This window comes from Lytechinus pictus, chromosome 3 (assembly GCF_037042905.1).
Source record: "Lytechinus pictus isolate F3 Inbred chromosome 3, Lp3.0, whole genome shotgun sequence".
Classification (NCBI taxonomy): Eukaryota; Metazoa; Echinodermata; class Echinoidea; order Temnopleuroida; family Toxopneustidae; genus Lytechinus; species Lytechinus pictus.
In genome coordinates, this window is record NC_087247.1 from 63,591,067 (window position 1) to 63,611,776 (window position 20,710).

Below are 20,710 nucleotides of genomic sequence, written 5' to 3' on the forward strand. Positions count from 1 at the left end.
TCATGACTATCACCTTTTTTAAAATAATCATATGAAATTCAAATTAACTTTTGCTCTATCTTGCATAGAAATTCATATTTCTATATATTTTTTGTCCTTTTATTGATAATGACTTTTCCCTTATCTCCCCAAATCCAGAAATGTTCTTTAAAGCTATTATTTGCATATATTTCTATGAGTGACTTCAAATGTGGCTATCAGATTGTGAAATACAATGGAGATTAACACTTTGCATGCATCTCTTCTGCCAGATTTAAAAGTATTAAAAAAACTCCATGAAGCACTCCATGATGCACTATCAACACTATACCCTACTGACCAGTGTTTATAGAATGGTATATTCATTCATCTAGGAACACTTGTCAGGAAAAAAATGTATATTTTTTGTGAATAGTGAAATCAGTGTGAATACAAGCATACACCAGACCCAACATATTCACACTTCACAGACATGATTACATAGGACTGAATATACATTGGAGTCAAATTGGACTTAGTTTATTTTGATCATGAAAAATCCTAATAATAAAAATAGACACTCGTCTTCCAGCTTGAGTTAATGCTGGGCTTGGCCAATGTGGCATTTTATGCAAGCAAAATGTTTAGGTCATTTGTAATGATATAATCATAAGTTGATAATTCTATCTTTAAAAAAAAATGAGGATGTGACATTGTTTTCCAATTTCAAGTCACACCGACATATCAAATCTTATAAGAGCTTTATAAAACCCTTGGTTATTTATGTTTTTCTTTTTCTGTAATTTGATCCATGTCTACAGTGCGTCCCAGAAAAAACGAAACCGAGATTTAGCGATGATTTATTATAACTTAATCATAAATAAAATAGACAAATGACCTACCAATGTAAAGCTTAGAATCTCCTCTTTCATCTGGTATTTCTTAGATTATTCCTCATTCACGCATGATTGAGCAAAAACAATTCGAAGAAAGGATGCCAAAAACTCATTTGGCGGGGGGTATCTGAATTTCAAAAAGAAAATCACATGACTAAAAAGTTCAATATCTTCTCTTTTCTTTGATACCTAAATCACAGAAAATGGTCAAGTAGTAAAAAAGTTATGATCCCTCGAAACAATGCTTGTATTTCCGTAATTTCATTTAATAAAAGTGTTTTCACCGGTTTCCCACTGAAGCTATCGCACGGTAACAAAAGACTTAATGCATGGCTGATCGTCAAGAAAACGGAGTGTCGAGTGAGTTTGAACGCTAGCCTGTAAAACCTCTTCCTTTTATGAAATTATTGAAATTCAAGCCTTATTTCAAATAACCAGAACTTTGTTATTTCTTGACCATTTTCTGTAATTGAGGTATCAAATTAAATGGCAGATATTGAACTTTTTAAAAATGTGGTTGTCTTTTTAAAACCCAGATACGGCCGGCCAAGTGAATTTTTGGTATCCCCTTTTCAAATTGTTTTTGCTCACTCATGCGTGAATTAGGAATAATCTAAGTAATTTCATATGAAAGAGGAGATTCTAAGCTTTATAATGGTAGGTCACAGGGGCGGATCCAGCTTTTTATAAAGGGGGGGGTTGGGGTAGTATGCGAGGGAGCGTAGCGACCGAGTCCAAGCGAGCGGAGCGAGCGAGGGGGGAGGGTGTGGGAGGGGGGTGTCCCCCCTCCCACAGTAGGGAAAATTTTTGAAAATCTGTGTGTGAAAATGGCGTTTTCTTGCATCTAAAACACCACTCTTTTTGGTATAGAGGTCGTTGCCAAATTAACCCCCATGAAAATTTGTAAAATTAAGTTGCATTTTCCTGCAATGTAAGGCCAGTTAACAACACAGATACAAAGAATTGGGGACCTTGGAATAAGCACTGTTAGCCTAAAGATAAGATTTTAAAAAATGGTCCCCGGAATTTTTTTTTTTTGGGGGGGTTGCAACCCCCCCAACCCCCCCTCTAGATCCGCTTCTGGGTCATTTGTCTATTGTTTTTGCGATTAAGTTATGATAAATCATCGATAAATCTCGGTTTCGTTTTTTGTGGGACGCACTGTATATGAGTAGAATGTGTTTCATGCCAGTGTCATGGAAATCTAGTTTATAATTCTTTTGTCATTGAATATACATGTGGTGATTTTTTACCTGACTGCTAAGAAAGCATGAATGCTTGTAAGTAAGCAACCAGAGGACCGACGGCTTAAGGTCCTCTCTGAGGGATCTGGTAGTGAGGATTAATGCCTTACCAAAGGGCACTAGTGCACCAAGTGAGAATCGGAACCGGGATTCTAATCCCCCGCTCTACCGACTGAGCTATCCCGCCTCCTCAAGTGCATTTAATATAGATGAATGAATGGTGTCTAATGATAATTTTACTTAGTTTTTTTTCACAATGTGATGTGAAAGGTGTGGTTTTATGTTGATTCAGTAAGGTTTAAATGCTGATCTATGTATTTGTCACTCATGCTTGACATATTTGGTGGTGGAACTTCATATAATCTTAAAATATTAGTCTTTTGATAAATTTCTCCCAAGTTCTTCTCTTATAAACATTGCATTTAAAACACCAAATATTTGTACCATCATGATGTTGATTTGTTCTGAATTATTTTGAACTCTTATTAATGATCAGGTAAATTCATTTTTATACTGGAATAGAAATACTCTTTTGAAATGAGTTTTGCTTGCTCTGATTTGTTCGTTTATTGTTTTCATTCACATTCATTGAGATTTGTACACTAGCTCACCTCCACTTTAAAAATCATCTTGCAAGTAGGACATTTTAGTGCTCTTTCTGGTGTTGGTTAGAAAGTGGGGGATGGTGAGGATGGCTGGAGAACTCCTTTCTGGTGTTGGTTGGGCAGTGGGGGATGATGAGGATGATTGAAGAGTTCCTCTCTGGTGTTGGTTGGGAGTGGGGGATGATGAGGATGGCTGAAGAGCTCCTCTCTGGTGGTGGTTGGGAGTGAGGTATGATGAGGATGATTGAAGAACTTCTTTCTGGTGTTGGTTGGGAGTGGGGGATGATGAGGATGGCTGAAGAGTTCCTCTCTGGTGGTGGTTGGGAGTGGGGATGATGAGGATGGCTGAAGAGCTCCTTTCTGGTGTTGGTTGGGAGTGGGGAATGATGAGGATGGCTGAAGATTTCCTTTCTGGTGTTGGTTGGGAGTGGGGGATGATGAGGATGGCTGAAGAGCTCCTTTCTGGTGTTGGTTGGGAGTGGGGGATGATGAGGATGGCTGAAGAGCTCCTTTCTGGTGTTGGTTGGGAATGGGGGATGATGAGGATGGCTGAAGAGCTCCTTTCTGGTGTTGGTTGGGAATGGGGGATGATGAGGATGGCTGAAGAGCTCCTTTCTGGTGTTGGTTGGGAGTGGGGAATGATGAGGATGGCTGAAGATTTCCTTTCTGGTGTTGGTTGGGAGTGGGGGATGATGAGGATGGCTGAAGAGCTCCTTTCTGGTGTTGGTTGGGAGTGGGGAATGATGAGGATGGCTGAAGATTTCCTTTCTGGTGTTGGTTGGGAGTGGGGGATGATGAGGATGGCTGAAGAGCTCCTTTCTGGTGTTGGTTGGGAGTGGGGGATGATGAGGATGGCTGAAGAGCTCCTTTCTGGTGTTGGTTGGGAATGGGGGATGATGAGGATGGCTGAAGAGCTCCTTTCTGGTGTTGGTTGGGAGTGGGGAATGATGAGGATGGCTGAAGATTTCCTTTCTGGTGTTGGTTGGGAGTGGGGGATGATGAGGATGGCTGAAGAGCTCCTTTCTGGTGTTGGTTGGGAGTGGGGGATGATGAGGATGGCTGAAGAGCTCCTTTCTGGTGTTGGTTGGGAATGGGGGATGATGAGGATGGCTGAAGAGCTCCTTTCTGGTGTTGGTTGGGAATGGGGGATGATGAGGATGGCTGAAGAGCTCCTTTCTGGTGTTGGTTGGGAGTGGGGGATGATGAGGATGGCGGAAGAGCTCCTCTCTGGTGGTGGTTGGGAGCGGGGGATGATGAGGATGGCTGAAGATTTCCTTTCTGGTGTTGGTTGGGAGTGGGTGATGATGAGGATGATTGAAGAGCTCCTTTCTGGTGTTGGTTTGGGAGTGGGGGATGATGAGGATGGCTGAAGAGCTCCCAATTTCTGGTGGGGCATGGTTGGGGAGATGATGAGAATGGCTGAAGAGCTCCCAATTTCTGGTGGGGCATGGTTGGGGAGTGGGGGGTGATGAGGATGGCTGATTTCAACAATAGCATAAATATTGTCCTGTCTCCCTCCCTGAACATACAAAATAAAATAAAATGAAAGCATTTTATACAGGATTCCCAAACTATAGCCTCATGCCTTCATGTCACATAAAAAGGTATCCTGCTTATGAAAATATGATCGATACATGACATCTTTATCTCTGATCAGACTTTATTGATGGATCAAATTCAAACTTGGCTAACTAAGCACGTAGGATTGATCAGTGGTATGAAATATGAAGGGTAGTCCTGATTGGTTCCTGATCAGTGTTTTGAATGAAATGTGCATGCTACAATGATCTTGATTGGCCATAGCCTAATTAGATCAATTGATCGGAAACCTATGTTTTACCAAAGTGTTACCAGCACAGATCCCAGATCTAACGGGGTCACAATTTCAAATAATAAGAAAACTCATCATTCATGAAAGCTAATATGGGAGTGATGTTCCTGTAAGTTTGAAGTTCTTTTTTTCTTTTCTCCATCACCTTATACTTCATTTTCTCCGGTAATCTAAGTGGTACCCCTAAGGGCCACTTTTAGGGGGGAGGCTCTTCTTTCATCTCTATACCTAGCTAGTTACCCCCAAGTTCCTCCTTCCGGCCACTTCTTCTCCCCGTTAGCTCCTCTAAATCTCCCCTTTTTCTCTTCCCTCCTCTACTTTTTTTCTTCTTACAACCCTTCTCATCCTTCCATTTTTTAACCTTCCTCTTTTTTCATAGCTTCTCCATTTTCACTTCACTGCGTTTCTCTCTTCAGCCCTTTCTTTTCCTTTTAATTGCAACATCCTCTATAGTTCCCCTCTTTCTTTTCCTCTATTTTCTAGGCCTACATCTTCTCCAGCATGATTTCCATCTCATCCCTACCGGCGCCTCATCATTTTTATTCTTTCTTCTCACTCTTTCTATTCTTCCATTTCATATTTTTCGCCACATCGCCACCCTTTAAAAAGAAATCTTTTTCCCCTCCACAGGGATTTTATTGGCAATCAAAAGTCAATAGATACGTCAGAGTACAATGAATAATACAATCACTGATATAAACAATGAACTGACAAATATGTAACAAAATAATTTTACATGTGGAAGTCAAACAAAGATTTTTCAATCGAAACCATCTTTTGTCAAATCTGCGTTGTTTGAAATTTAGTTGGGCAATGTATTTCTAATTTTGGTAATAATTGATTATTGAGGATTGAATGATACTGAAAAGAGGAATTGAATTGTTTATTTTACGATCATATACAGTTTTTCTTACTATAATGAAAATATATCGTGTTCTTGCCTCTTCTCTTTTTTCCCTTCTTTTCATTCTTCTTCTCTTACCTCTTCTCTTTATCCCAATCTTCTATTCCTCCTATATCCACTTCACTTCTAATATTGATTCCTTAATATATTCCCCCATTTCTCTTTCTTCCATAGTTCTCTCTCTTTTTTTCTTAATCTTCTGCTCCCTTTTCTTCTAACATCCGCTTCATCTCCATCCCGTTTCTTGATACTCTTCGGTTTCTCTCTCTTCCTCCGCCTCCTCTGTTCATTAATTCCCCTTTTTTTAACGGAGGGGGGGGGGTAAAATGTGAAACCCTCCGACAAAGTATCGATCACCTGTAATCGCCCCGATCGTGTTTGCACAAGTGACTCGACAATCAACAAGAAGATCAAGTTTTCCGGCCGAGCCCGTGTCTTCTACTACATAGTATTACCAAAATAACAAGCATGTCTCTCACAAATCTTGCGTCATTCCTGGTCGTAGCGAGTTTCCTTTTTCTATCTTTGACTGTCGCCGACGATAGCGGAATAAATGATGACCAGCAGCCGGTCGTCAAAACAGCCACGGCTACTATTCGCGGTAAGCGGTTTGAGGTCAGCTCAAAACTATTACCTGGTTTTGAGCGAACGGTAGATGTGTATTCACGCCTTCCTTATGCCGATCCACCTGTTGGTGATCTACGATATACACGGCCTGTTCCCAGGTCAATAGAAGGAGACTTCGAGGCAACAAGAGATCCTATAGGATGTGCTCAAGTTCTGAGCCCTTTCTTTGTTATGGACATCCCATTTTCGGAGGACTGTCTTTATCTAGATGTAACTGTCCCTAATCCAAAGGTATGTTTGTTAATTATGTTCATAGTCGTGGAGCGACAGTTTGTTCAATTTTGATGAAGTGATTTCATAATTCATTTTTTTTGCTGCATAATTTATATTTCATAAAAAACACACCATTATTTTTCCAATTAAGAATGAAGAGAAGTTTTTTATGATGATTTATCACTTTGATGTAAATCATATCCCGGAATCATATCCACTTGTTTTTATTTCATTATTAATTTTCCATCTAATATAGTCAAACATGAAGATAAGTCTCCCTAATTATCATATACCGACCCCTTGTAGTGGTAGGCTTCGATCAGTATTAAAAATGTCATTCCTTAAAAAAAATAAAGCTTAATTTCTTTCACCCAACATTCCTCTTTTCTTCTTTTCGTTCGATGCATGCTCTTGATCCCAATTCTGCACCATATATATGTATATATATGTGTTTGTGTGTGTGTGTGTGATGTTAATATGTTTCACTTATATAAATAATGACCCTTTCATTTTCCTTCATATTTTCTCTCTCTCTGTCATAGTTAGCCTATTTCCATTGTTGTGTCTTTCTTTCAAGACATACACAGTAGCGCAGTGCTGCACCAGCCAGAGTTCGCTCAATCTCGAGATTTTAGACTGATCGGCTCTCTTCGCCATTAATCTAGAGATTTAAGAAACCCCATCTCCACCAGTGCAAGAAGAGCAATTCGTGATCGAGCTATAGGCATGAATGCATTCTGGTCTGACGCCGTGAATAGATAATCCCGAGCGCATCTGCACCTGCAAATTAGCGGGATAATTAATTCGTAAATAGTGAACTATTTTGCAAACCATCCTAAGTTTACTTAGGATTGCAATCCCTAGATTAATCCAGCAAACTATTGCGATGATTGCATCTCCATTACAAATTTAATCTCAGATCGGGATAATTTGCCGGATCAGAAATAGGGCGATTATTTGAAAACTCAGTCTGGTGCAGATGGCCCTATAGATTTTTGAAGAGATGAGAAATGATGAAGAAGACAGGAAGATCGGGATTAGAATAAATAATACAACAAACTAAGGCAAGATTTCAGCAACAAAGACAAAAGAATATTAAAGAAACAGAGAAGGTGAAGAAGACTGAAGATATTCCAGTGTTACTACAAAGTTACTCAGGGAGGATAAAATTTTAGTACCATAGTGAATGAAATAATCCTTCTTGTCTCATCATTTATGGGCAAACTCATTTTGGACAGATGTTGAATTGATGCAATATAGTTCATTAGGATTATAGGCAATGATCCCACCGCTGCCACCAGAAATGTCAGGATGATTGAGTCATGAATTATAGCGAGTCCAATATGCCTTTTTCTGAATTCCAATCTAAATTGGCAGAGACTAGGGATGTTTGCTCCCCCCACACACATACACACAGTTATGCAGATTTATTGAATTTAAACTGAAAATATTTCCTTGTCTGTTCCTCTGTATAAAGCCTAACAATGGAGCTGTGATGGTATGGATACATGGTGGTGGTTATCATGTTGGAGCAGGCAGAATGTCAGAAAAAGACACTTTGTTCTATGCAGCCAGAGCTGATGTTATTCTTGTAACCATGAATTACCGTCTTGGCATGCTTGGCTTTATGACAACAGGTATGGATACATCATTCTTGCTTATATGTCCTGTAAATATATTCAGATCTCTACAGAAAATTGTGTAATACAACAGAAAATGTCAAAATCTAAGTAGATGTAAATAAGTCAACTATATAATTTATTCTTTAAATATCTTAAAAGTCACTTGATGAAACTTTAATAGCTGAACCTGAACCTGAACCCTTGAATTTCATGAGATCCATGTACCAAACTGAACTTTAGCAAGCATCAGATTTAATGATTGCAAGGCATTTTTAGGTAACAGTTGTTTTCTGTATAAATGATTTCTTTTTAAATTTTAAACCTTTCAAGTTTCATGTTCAAGAAATTCTCGCTAGTTTGCACAAAGATCCAGACCCATATATAAAAGCACAAATGTGATTTGATACGCTCAGAGACATATTCCTTTTTCAAAACTAAATTTATTTAGGGTTTCTGATCCTGAAACATGACCTTTTATTGAATGATGTAGACACACCATGATATTAGTTTTTTAACTGATGGAAGAAATAAAACATGTCAAGGGTGTGATATGGAGCAAAGTGAGCATTTTGATGCATAAGGAAGTAGGAACCAAAACATTCATAATATGTAATCTTGTGGAATGAAAACAAGATGCTGCATAAGTTCCCTTTGAAATTTGAAACTTAATAGGTCACTATCTGATTACATGGAAAACACTCATATCATTATTAAAACAAACTGGGTTAAAGGATGAGCAGATTAAACTATGTGACTACAAGAACCAATTACGGTAGTCTTTAAATGTAACTGCTGTCATTAGGCTTTTCAATTCTATTGCTTATTACTTCACAAACTTATATCACTAGCCTAATATGCACTTTGGCATTTGTCATCTCATTTGAATATGAAGAAGAAAGACATACTTGTTCTCTCTCAGCCTAAAGTTCTTTACAGGGTTAAGAAAATCTACTATGCAAATATTGATTGCCATATTGACTGAATTGATGGGGCATCTTTGCACATATTGCAGGTCTGCAGGATCACATTCCGTTATATAAACCATATAGCATAACTACAACTGAATTCTGCAATTAACAGCTTTCTATATTAATTTTAGCATCTTTTTGGTCGATTCTAAAATAAAAATTGCCCAAAAGAGGATAGTGTTATTACCTTTCATGTTTGATAAGAAATGTAAGAAATAAGAAATTACAAAAACATGGATATACATTATCTTGATATCTTCTACTAGAATTTAGAGGTTACCACCTGGGAGGCCAGTCAAATGTACATGTATTGCTGTACACACGCGTGGCCAAATAATTTCCAAACACCCCCTAAACAAGTTTTTCTCTGTGTGCAAAATAACCCCTAAACAAGTTTTTTGCGGGCTTTATTTACACATTTTGGCCCCTAAACAAGTTGTGGCCAGAATATGACCCCGCGGGGAAAAAGCTTGGGGGGAAAAAACATACCCTAAACACGTTTGGCTAGTCTTTAAAAAAAAAGCTTTGGAAAAAAAACATACCCTAAATTTATACGTTTGACCCTGCGATTGACCATAGGCCAGTCATTCAAAACTACCCCTTTTTTGAAAATCTGTGTTTTTGATACCCTTAACGAGTGCACACGCGGCCCGCATCCAAAACTAGAAAAACACCCCTTTAAACGCATTTTTTTGGTGTGTATAGCAATATATTTGACTGGCCCCCCGGGGGTTACCATGTGTTTAAAAGAGATACTGATTACATTTATACACTGGCATGCTGATGACATTATTGGGAGGGGGGGGGGGGCTACTTCCCATTTTTGTCCTACACCATAGTTTCACTGATTTTTTTTTAATACGTAATGATTTAAAAATGATCTTAATTATCTTTTCATTGAACTGCATTTTTTTATATTTGCTTCCATTTTCTAACAATGTGCACCATCCACAACTTATCCCACTCAATTGTTTTGCCTGATTAAATTCTAAACGATTGTATTCAAAGTATTTGTCTTTGCCTTGGCTTTAAACTCTAGTAGTAGTAGTAGTAGTAGTAGTATACGCAGTAAAAGCATATATATACAATAAAATATGGTGGATTGCCCACATTCAGCTTGACTTGCAGTCATATGCTGGTCTTCCATGAGGTCCAAAAGAGCAGTGTCCCTCATTTATGTTCCAGGAAAGATTTTTGTTGGGAATTTGTCTCCTACTGTTTACATGCCCCATCAATTATTTTGAGATATACATTGCGTCCCCCAAAAAACTATACACTTTTGAAAAGTGTGCCAAATAAAAAATATTTCACTTTGGGGGAAAACACTTACATATATGGAAGCCACAAATGACACCAACAAGTTGGAAAACTATTCAAGCTTGAGCGAGTACTACCCACTGAAACAAAGGGTATGAAAATTAGGCTGGACCGGAATTAGCCAATTTCTGTCAGTATTTGAGGGGCACATCCTTTGGAACTTGCTAAGTGAAGGTGTTGTGATAAATTAATGATCAACCATGACTAGTTTTGGTTGTTTAAGCAAATCTCATTAATTATTAAATTGAACTTTAATGCATGAATGAACACAAATTACACTTTTTTGGCAGCATTTCAACTTTATCATGTGGCTCTCATCAATGTGTTCATGGAGTCAGGAGAATAGGGGGTGAGATAGGACTTGATGGAATAAGGGTCAACAGAACATTTAGCCACCCCCCCCCCCACCTCTCTCCCACCCTCCCCTCCTGTTGAGAGACTGATTGCTATTGTCATACAACGCATGAAGTCCAGAGCCGAATGTTGATTTAATGATAAACTCTGAATGGGGGCATCAACTTTTTCCTATCAATCATCTAATCATCAATTTATCAATAAATCAACTCATTCAATGTGCAATGTGATCAATCAAACATTTATTTTTTTCAATAAATTATTTCATAAATCATCATCAGTCAATTTCTTGGTAATAATTCAATGAAAAAAAAAACTGACCATCAGCCACCGGTCACTTGACAGTTAAGTTTTTGAATAGGCTACAATCCAGGAAGTGGGAGAGAGAGAGAGAAGGAGCTGGGGAGAGGGAGGTTGAGGGGGGGGGTACATATATGACTTTTAATGTGTAAAAGGACACAAAGAAGAGGAATGCCCTTTTAACCAAGTAGTACCATATCTCTTGCTTGTAATGGGTACTATCACATTACTCTGAATCTCACGAACACACTGCTGAGGTCCACAAAATGAATATGCTACACTGAAATTACAATTACTGTTCACTCATGCATTAAATTTCAATTTATTAACTCATAAAATTTGCCTAAGAAACCAAAACATATCTCACTCATTAATTTAGCATAACACCCTTAGCTTTGCAAGTTCAAAAGGACTAACCTCTCAAAAATCTGTAAGCTAATTCCTGCCCAGACTAGCCAAGCTTAGTCTCTCAGGAGGAGAGAAGGGGGGGGGGGGGGGTAGAGATGGAGGGAGGGGTTGATAAATGTTCTGTTGACCTTTATCCCATCAACGTACTTCACCTACTTAAGTCCTATCTTACCCCCTATTCTCCCGATTCTCATGAACACATTGCTGAGATCCACATGATAAAATAAAAATGCTGCACTAAACATCGCAATTCATTATCACTCATGCATTAAATTTCAATTTAATAACTCATCAAATTTTGTCAAACATCAAACTGATGACAATTGATCATTAATTCATCACAAAACCCTCAACTTTGCAAGTTCCAAACAAAACAAAACTGAAAGAAATTGGAAGGCTAATTCGGGCCCAGCCTAATTTTCATACCCTTTGTTTCAGTGGGCAGTGCTCGCTCAAGCATGAATAATTTTCCAACTTGTTGGTGTCATTTGATATTTGACTTCATTGGCAGCCTTTTCAAAAGTGTATAGTTTTCTTGGGGGGACACACTGTATTAGCTTGAAGAATGATTCTAAATTTGTAAGAATTATCAAACCTAAAATCCATGTTTTCTAGAAAAATTGAAGAAGGGCAAAGACATAAGGTTAGTTTTGATAAGTAATTCCTCCCATTTTTCACCAAGAGGTAGTTTGTGATTTTTTTCTCAGGAAATTTATTTCTTACATCTGATGAGTATTTTGATTTCACTCAAAATTTTCTGCCTATTTTAGGGGATGATACCATGCCTGCCAATCTGGGACTTCTAGATCAACGTCAGGCTTTAATTTGGATACAAGAAAATATAGCTGGTAAGTATAATTAGGTGAAAAAACAAATTGAGTTTATTTCATGATTAGTCCTTGTTATTTGATGTTTGCAGGAGGTACAGGTTATTGTGTAAAGATTGATCTTATACTCATAGTGATTGATCCATAAACATTAAAACAAACAGACAGTATAATGAAACTAATTTAACAATTGGAATACTGAAAGAACCAATATTAGAGTGAATACCTGTGAGAAAAATAAACCTACTAAAAAGAGTGATATCATAATTGAATATAACATGTACAGTTCTATGATAAACCTAGACAAAGATGAAAAAATAATCAACTAAGATTGCATACTGAAACTGATGTTTTGGGTTTGAGTCTTATTATTTGGATTGTATTATGAAATATATGACAAAATGTATTTCTTACCACCAGCTGAAAGCAAGGAATTGTTAAGAAGCTACTCACAAGGAATACCTTGTTTTTGAAATAAGAAGATTCTGTTGTTTTTGGTTAAAATATACCTGATTGATTGGGTAATAATATGATGTTTATTTAGAAAATGTTCATGTTGTCACTTTTCATGTTAATAGCATTTGGTGGTGATCCTAGTAGAGTTACAATTTTTGGAGAAAGTGCTGGATCTGGGAGCGTGAACCTCCATCTTCTATCAACCATGAGTGCTGGGCTGTTTTCTGGTGCTATTATGCAGGTCCAGTATCTCTTTGATTGGATATTGATGATCATAATAAATTTGATTACAGTACATGGTTTTGATGCTGATGAAGGATATGATTGTGCAGATATAGCATCAGTGGTGTTAAGGTGTAGCTGTTAAGGCCCAGGATATACCCTGGATACCTTATAGTGTTTGTGTTGTCATGGTATTGTTATAGGATTGGTGATGCGATGGTTAAATATTGATGGTATTATAAGATATAATGATAGTACAACTTATAAAGCATTTAATCATATCCACTCAGAAAAGTTCTGAAGGCACTCATTGTCAATATTTCACAGACAGGACACTGGTGGTTTGTGACTTGTGATATTGATAGCACACAGTAAAGGAAATGAATGGTGTGATATTCAAGGATTAGACAGCATTGAGTTGTTAATTAATTTCATCAATTTTCATTAAATGTTTCATAAATTTACATTTAGTATTGTGTAATCTTTGATGCATTCATAGCATTTTAAACCATATACTATTATTAATTAATGTAGAGTGGTGCTTTGGCCATGTGGACACATCACTCTGACAAGCAAACCACAGTTGATATGACCAAAGCCTTTGCAATGGAATTAGGATGTGATGTATCTTCATCTGTGGAAATTGTGACATGCCTCAGAGGAAAGTCAGTTGAAGACATGAAAAAGGTCCAGTCAAATGTAAGTTCTATCATTTCTCACTTACTGACCCTTAACATTCCTGAAGCTGAGAAATTACTGTTTGGTTTTAACCTGAATGGTTAATTTAGAGATAAATATTTGGATTTTTTTAATGGCTTTAAGCAAAATGGTAACAAATTTAAACATGAAAGAAGCAATGATACCCCCCCCCCAGGTTAATTATTCTCAAGATTGTCATCATTTATGTTGTTAATTTTCTGATCAGTATTGATCATTACTATTGTTATTACTATTATAATTATATTTTGATTAATTATGTATGAATACCTTTTTACCAAACTCCAAAGAAACATTTAGTTATGTTGTATAATTCTAGGTAACAATGGAAATTGCTCGTTACATGGCTTCTCCTGTTCCTGATGGAGAGTTCCTACTCAAAGATCCTTACTTGTTGGCAGCAGAAGGTTCTTTCAATCCAGCAAACATCATGATAGGCTGTCTTTCTGAGGAAGGTAATATTGCTGCAATGCCTGCCATGTTCGGTCAAGAAGGACCAGGAAAGGCAGTTGTTGATGAAGAAGCTTACAGAGGATACATGACCAATGTTATGCAGATGGCTGATCCAGTAACACAGGATATTGCAGCATTTGTCTTTGGCTCTGACAAAATGGTAAGTTAAAGAATTATTTCTTATTATTTGTCTCATTGAGGCCCTCTCAGGTATATATTAAAATATTATAAAGTATTAAGGCTCTTCTTTGATTTAAAGGCCATTATGATTGTACATTAACTGTATGCAAATGAAGGTTTTGTTAGTTACTTGTATAGTGTGCCTTCCAATGGTATCAGGGAATGCTTGATTTTGATTTGCTGTTGAGCATGTACCAAAGATATTTTAATAGTAACATATTCTGCAGCAAGCACCAGATGAATAATTAATATGGGTCCAATTTTATGAAGGACAGTATTCAGAATAGGTAGTCAATAATGATAAATGTAGAAACTGAAGTAAATGTCTTTCAATTCCAAACAGTTTAGCACTCCTGCACCTGATTATGTTGAGGTGGCTTCTGGTATTCTTGGAGACACTATGTTTGTATGTCCAACATTTACCCTGGCACAGCAGATAGCTCAGGCAGGAAGGAATGTCTTTACCTACTTTATGACCCATGAACCCAGTCACTCAATGTGGGGGAAGAATATGACTGGATATGGAGCAACGCATGGAGAAGACCTACAATATGTATTTGGTATTCCTTTCCTCTATGATGTTGATGAAGATAAAGATTATTACATGGTAGGACGTTTGAATGAAGAAGAGATTGGACTTTCCTTGCAGATGATCAGATATTGGTCAAACTTTGGCAAGACAGGGTAAGTTAAAAGACATTCATCCGATCTATGTCAGCAAGTTGCCCATGAATACAATAGGTTCATTGCTGATTCAAATGAGAACTAACAATAGAATATTCCTAACTTTAAAAACAAATTGCATTTCACACAAATAGTCAGATGGAAGCTGATAATAAAAAAGAGAAAGATGTATATAGAGAGAAAGTTTTCATAAATAAATTCTTTGTGTTACCACTCTTAACCATGACCATGATCGTTATAAATTTTGTGTACGTTTAAAGTTGAATTAAGAAGACGATTCCAAATATTGAGATATTTACATTAATAGCAACCTTACAACCCCCCAAACACTAAGAGGTGATTCGACCCCCCATTTTCTTTTTTCAAAATAGTGAATTTGAACGATTTATCCCTACCCATTTTCCCTGAGTTCGCTCCTGCAATGCCTACCGAGACGGGTGTTCTTTGAGTGTGACGTCACCGGGGGGTATTCGGTCTCGGTGTAGTAAACAAGGCAGTGCCGCTTTGTGTACTATGCACGTACGCCTTCATATGGAATAACTGCAGTTGAAGTTGTATCTGCGAGCCATAGAACTTGCAAAGAGGAAATGATTAAAATATTTGTGGCCGTACTATTATTCCAAATATGTAAATTCCCTCAGAATGATACCATAGACCCTAAAGGAATAATTTCAAGGTGAATAATATGAAATTTGATCGAGATCTTCTCACCAGTCGATAACGTAGCAGACGTGTTATTATGACATATTTATCCGCGTGTGACGCGGCTCTTGCAAAAAAAAACAGTTGGTTGCGGAATTGCTTTGTGCCGACCGGCCGCCCGCTCCGGCGCAGCTAGCTGTCGAGCTACCGTACCGCATACCTTTCTTGTTGTCTTCAACCATAGATATGTATACTAATTACTATAATATCCCTCTGTCTTCAACTCACTTGCGAATTGCGTTTGTATGTGTGACGGTGACCCCTAGCGTAATTAAATATAGAAAACAACTCAGAAGGCCGAGAAAGAATAATACGTTTGGTTCAAGATTGTTCTGTGGAATGAGCTATGAGTGGAAATGATCCAGAGGATATAAAAGTGGAGTCAAAGACAAAAGAAAAGAAGAAAAAACGCCAGGGGATCGCTGCACGGCCATGAACTAAGTCGACGTACCAGACCATAACAGTACACTCAATGCCTGGGTGTTGTGTCTACTAGTATTATGCGTTCAGCGCGCGCTGAGCGAGAGCTGAGCTAGCCGCCGGAATTACTTTCCAGCTATTCACTTGATTGAACATCGTGATAAAATAAATGAGAAATAGTGAAAATATCATTCAATAACTCACTGTTTGCTATCTTACATCATGATTGAAGAGTTCATGATGGTTATTCATACTGTTTTTTATACAGGGAAAGTAAAGATTTGTACATATCAGTCCTATTTGTTTGATTTGAGTTGCTTTGAAAAAAAATTGTAAAATATCTTTCTCTCTCTGCATAGCATTTCTGTATGACATTCAGGCACCTCTTATACTAAATTCCCCCCGGTGACGTCACACTCCGAGTGGCTTTTCTGTACACTCGTCTCTCGGGCTCTGACAGGTGGCTAATTTCATAGACTTTCAAAGCAAAATATCGAGAAGGCAGAGGATTTTTGTGACATGCTATCTGTTTGAACAACTTATATATACTATATATTGTGTGTAGAACCTATATTTATGGAAACTCACCCCCTTCTTAATTCAACTTTAAAGGGGTTTTCGTAGCTTATTCGCTAATAGTTTTCTGTATTACATGTCTGCATGAGACTACTTATCCTCTTGAAAACAAAAGTTGTAAAAATCTTGATAGGTGGAAAACATGTATTCATTTGAATATATTTTAGCAATTGTATTTGTTTCTAATCATTTCTGCAGTGATCCCAACCTTTCCTCTGTTGAATCTGATGAAGTTCTGGAGGCTGATTTTCCTGTTTGGCCAAAGTACACTACAACTGAAACAGGATACAAAGAGATCACTGCTTCTTTTGAGAATAGATATGGCAATCCTAATGTCAAGAGGTGCCATTTCCTGGAAAGCATACTGCCAAAACTTCTAGGAAATGCAGGTAGGGATTCATGATCTGTGAAATACATAAGTACATTATAACATATCCTTAGAAATGCCTTTTAAACAACTAAGCGCAATTTGGGCTAAAATTTTAAAGCACAGGCTATTCTCTGTGGGAACAGTACTTTTTATCATCATCATCCTTAAAAAACACTAGTATAGTAACTACGAAACTTATTAAATGAGAAAAATAATATTCCAGTAGTCACTTAATTGCTTATCTTTTGTAACATCAAATAAATATTTCATGAATGATAAATGAATTTTATTTCTTGTTACTCTATTGAACTAGGGTTTTTTTTTTCAGGGGAGACTCTTGAGCTCACCAGACCAAGCCCAAATTTGCTATATTTTATTACAGTTGAATTTGAACACTATATTGGGGGAGGGTTTTTTTAGCCTTTCTGGTGGGTGTTTCATAAATCTGTTCTTAGAGTTACGCACAAATTTATGCACGACTAGAACATTTTCTTAGCTGCTTAGTCAGTTACATAAGGATATATTGTTTAGCACAAAAAGGGCCACCAGTCATGTGGAAAATCATTCTTAATTTAAGAACAGCTTTGTGAAACACCCACCAGGAATTGTGGAAGTATTTTTAGGACAAATTCTCCCATAGCGCTTGTGTGAACCCAGTCTTTGCCATGTCTGTAATCTAGGTTCATACACCGTATATTTACTGAGATGAATCAAAATTAATATTACCAAAATGTTACATTTTGGTATTAGAAAATTAAGAAATTTCAAATTTATTTTCATAGGGGTATATGAAATTATAATACCATTTCTCATTTTCCTGAATGATCACTCCTTAATTTACACCTAAGTCATCTCCCTTGTTTTTACTGAAATAGTATTGGACTTGAACTATCTGTTTATTGTGCTCTTATATTTGTGTGTTCACTATAGATCAAGATGTGTTATTTCTATAAAAAAATTACTCTCTTCATATTTATTTATTCATTTTTGTTTATACAGCTGAGATGGAGCGATTGAAATCACTGTTGGAAGAGAAAGTCAGTGATGACAGTAATAAAAGCTGTGATGATCCTGAGTCATGCCCATAGACCTACCATCTAACAAAGATTTATCTGCTAAGATCATGATAGAAGTATTAAATGTGATTTTATAAACAATATAACTATTGTGCAAATATATACAAATTTATTTGCAATAATATAGAACTAGGAAACAATCATAATTTAGTAAATGCTATGTGTTTACTAGGTTTTGAGAGATTCCCCAATATTATTGACTTGAAAAGTCATATGATTCAAGTCATATTATGTGGATGTTAAAAAGTGTATGAACTTTTGAGCTCTAAATCAATATTTTCCAGTGCATGTTTGACTTCAATTAAAATTGAAGTTGTCCACAGATGGATTGCAATTTTAATTGAAACAAAATTCAAGTGAATAATATTCATTACTTAGATGGGTAAAATAATGAATGCTTGGTCAGTATTATTGTAAGCCAAAACATTGAGTATTGATTGCTGAGCTGCAGCTTCAGTTCTAAATTATGAAAGATTTTTCGATATGCTGAATATATTGTAATCACTTGTGAGCTTTAACTTGCTTGACCAAAGATTTTCTTTTTACTAAAGATATTCTAAACATTAATGAGCTATAAAAAAATCGTTGTAATTAAACAAAATAATCTTACTGATTCAATCTGCTTCATTCTGTGTGTGGAAAATATCTTGTTTGTTGTAATGCCTTCATCAGATGTTAAAACTAGTGCACAATAGCATCATCTTTGTATTAAATTTGATATGTTATTGAAAAGAGTGCCTTACTTTATTATTACATTTTTTTACAGTTTGACTATGATGTATTATGAGCCCATGCAGAGCTGTCAGATTTATGTTTAGAGAGAGTTTGAGCAACTTTGCAATGATGCCAATTTACTTCAAAGTCAAATCTTATTATGTCATAACTTTCTAATTTCAAATCTGATTTTGATGAAAGTTTCAGTGTTGTGCCTGTTTGATTGAGTTTTTTTTGGTCTCGTCTGCAAAGCAGAGCCAGACTATAGACGCCACTTTTCTGACGGCGGCAGCGGCGTCAACATTGAAATCTTAACCAAGGTAAAGTTTTTGAAATGCTGTCATAACTCAGAAAGTATATGAACCTAGTTCATGAAACTTAGACATAAGGGTAATAGTGTATCACTGAACATCCTGCCTGAGTTTCAGGTAACATAACCAGGGACAATTAAAGGTCACTTAGGATCAACAAACTTTGACCATGTCGGGGGTATTTGTGGAATTGTCATCATAACTAAAAATGTATGGATCTAGTTCATGAAACTTAGACATGAGAGCAATTAAGTATCCCTGAAATCCTGTGCAAGTTTCAGGTCACATGATCAAGGTCAAAGGTCATTTAGGGTCAACGAACTTCGATAATGTTCAGGGTATTTGTGGAATTGTCATCATTACTTTAAAAGTTCATAGATCTACATGTAGTTCATGAAACTTGGACATAAAGAGTAATCATGTATCCCTGAATATTCTGTGCACGTTTCAGGTCACATTACCAAGATCAAAGGTCATTTAACGTCAATGAATTTTGGCCGTGTTGGGGGTATCTGTTGAATTGGCATCAACTTCAGTTTATGGATCTACACATGTAGTTCATGAAACATATACATAAGGGTAATCAAGTATGTTTTTTATGTCTTCGGTCACATGATCATGGTCAAAGGTGACGTGGGTCAATGGATATAGTACATGTATTTTATTATCATATGTGTTTTCTTTTATGAATAATTATGCAATAGCTGTTTTCAAAGTCAGCACTGCTGTAATTGCGTAATGCAGGCGAGACTGCCAGAGGCGTTCCACTTGTTTTTAATTTCATATAAATATTTTTGTTGGGGTGGATTTCCATTTTAAATAGCATTAAATGTGTTAGAGAATTATAGTATGAATGAGACCATTGCAGTGGTAAAGAATATTTCTGTTTATCATGTGCAGTGTACATGTATAAAGACTAGAAGGAGCAAGATTGCATGTAGTCAACCATAGTGGAGATCAATTTCAATCTTACCATCATTATTAGTTTTAAGTTTAACTGCAATAGTAAATTTTACTTTTAAGATAAATTCATTCCATTTTTAATTTTGTATGTACTTCATCTGTTTGATAAAAATTTTCTATTTTATTGTAGTACTTTTCTCGTGTTTTAGTTTCATCTAATTGAAACGATGATGAATTTCTAACTTTTGTTTCCTTATTTGTTTGTCACCGGTTTTGTCAGACTATGTATATTCAATTTAGGCAGAGATGTGGAAAATATTGATGTTCATAAAAAGGATCGAGCTATAAAGGGGTGGGTGGGTATGTGTGTGAGGTAGAAAGGAAGAAAGAGAGAGGGAGAAGGGGGAAGTTTGTAAAGAAGTGAGAGGGAGAGAGAGTGCGGAAGAGTGCTAGAAATTTGACAAAAAGCTTTGTGGTCATTTTATGATACAAAAATATCTATGAAGATTCTTGCAGGTAACATTTATATTTTTAATGCATTTGTAAAAAATACATTTGAAAAGTAAAACAACAATCTATCATGCCTTCCATTAAAAAAACGCATAAAATAAACCGAATTATCCAGTCGAAAATAAAAAAATAAATAAAATAAGGCCAAAATGCCTAGCGAAATAAGTTCTCTTATATCTCAATTCGGTATGTCTAATTGAGCATCTTAATAACACACCTGCCTCTACTCGAACCATCTGAGAACTAGCAAGCAGACTGGCTTCAATTGATAACAATCTCTCGCTGGCCGCCGGCAACAGATTGTAAAGAGCATGCAGCTAAACCACATTGGAATATTAAATT

General features: G+C 36.7%; 1 protein-coding gene across 1 annotated transcript; it reads left to right on the forward strand.

Annotated features, from left to right (window-relative positions):
* The first annotated feature begins 5,618 nt into the window (after positions 1–5,618).
* On the forward strand, positions 5,619–20,100 carry LOC129256828 (cholinesterase 1-like). Its single transcript, XM_054895020.2, has 9 exons — positions 5,619–6,296; positions 7,756–7,915; positions 12,018–12,095; positions 12,653–12,771; positions 13,287–13,451; positions 13,789–14,082; positions 14,446–14,786; positions 16,683–16,873; positions 17,854–20,100. The coding sequence occupies exons 1-9, from the start codon at positions 5,907–5,909 to the stop codon at positions 17,940–17,942; spliced, it is 1,827 nt and encodes a 608-aa protein (XP_054750995.2). The 5' UTR covers positions 5,619–5,906; the 3' UTR covers positions 17,943–20,100.
* The last annotated feature ends 610 nt before the right edge of the window (positions 20,101–20,710 follow it).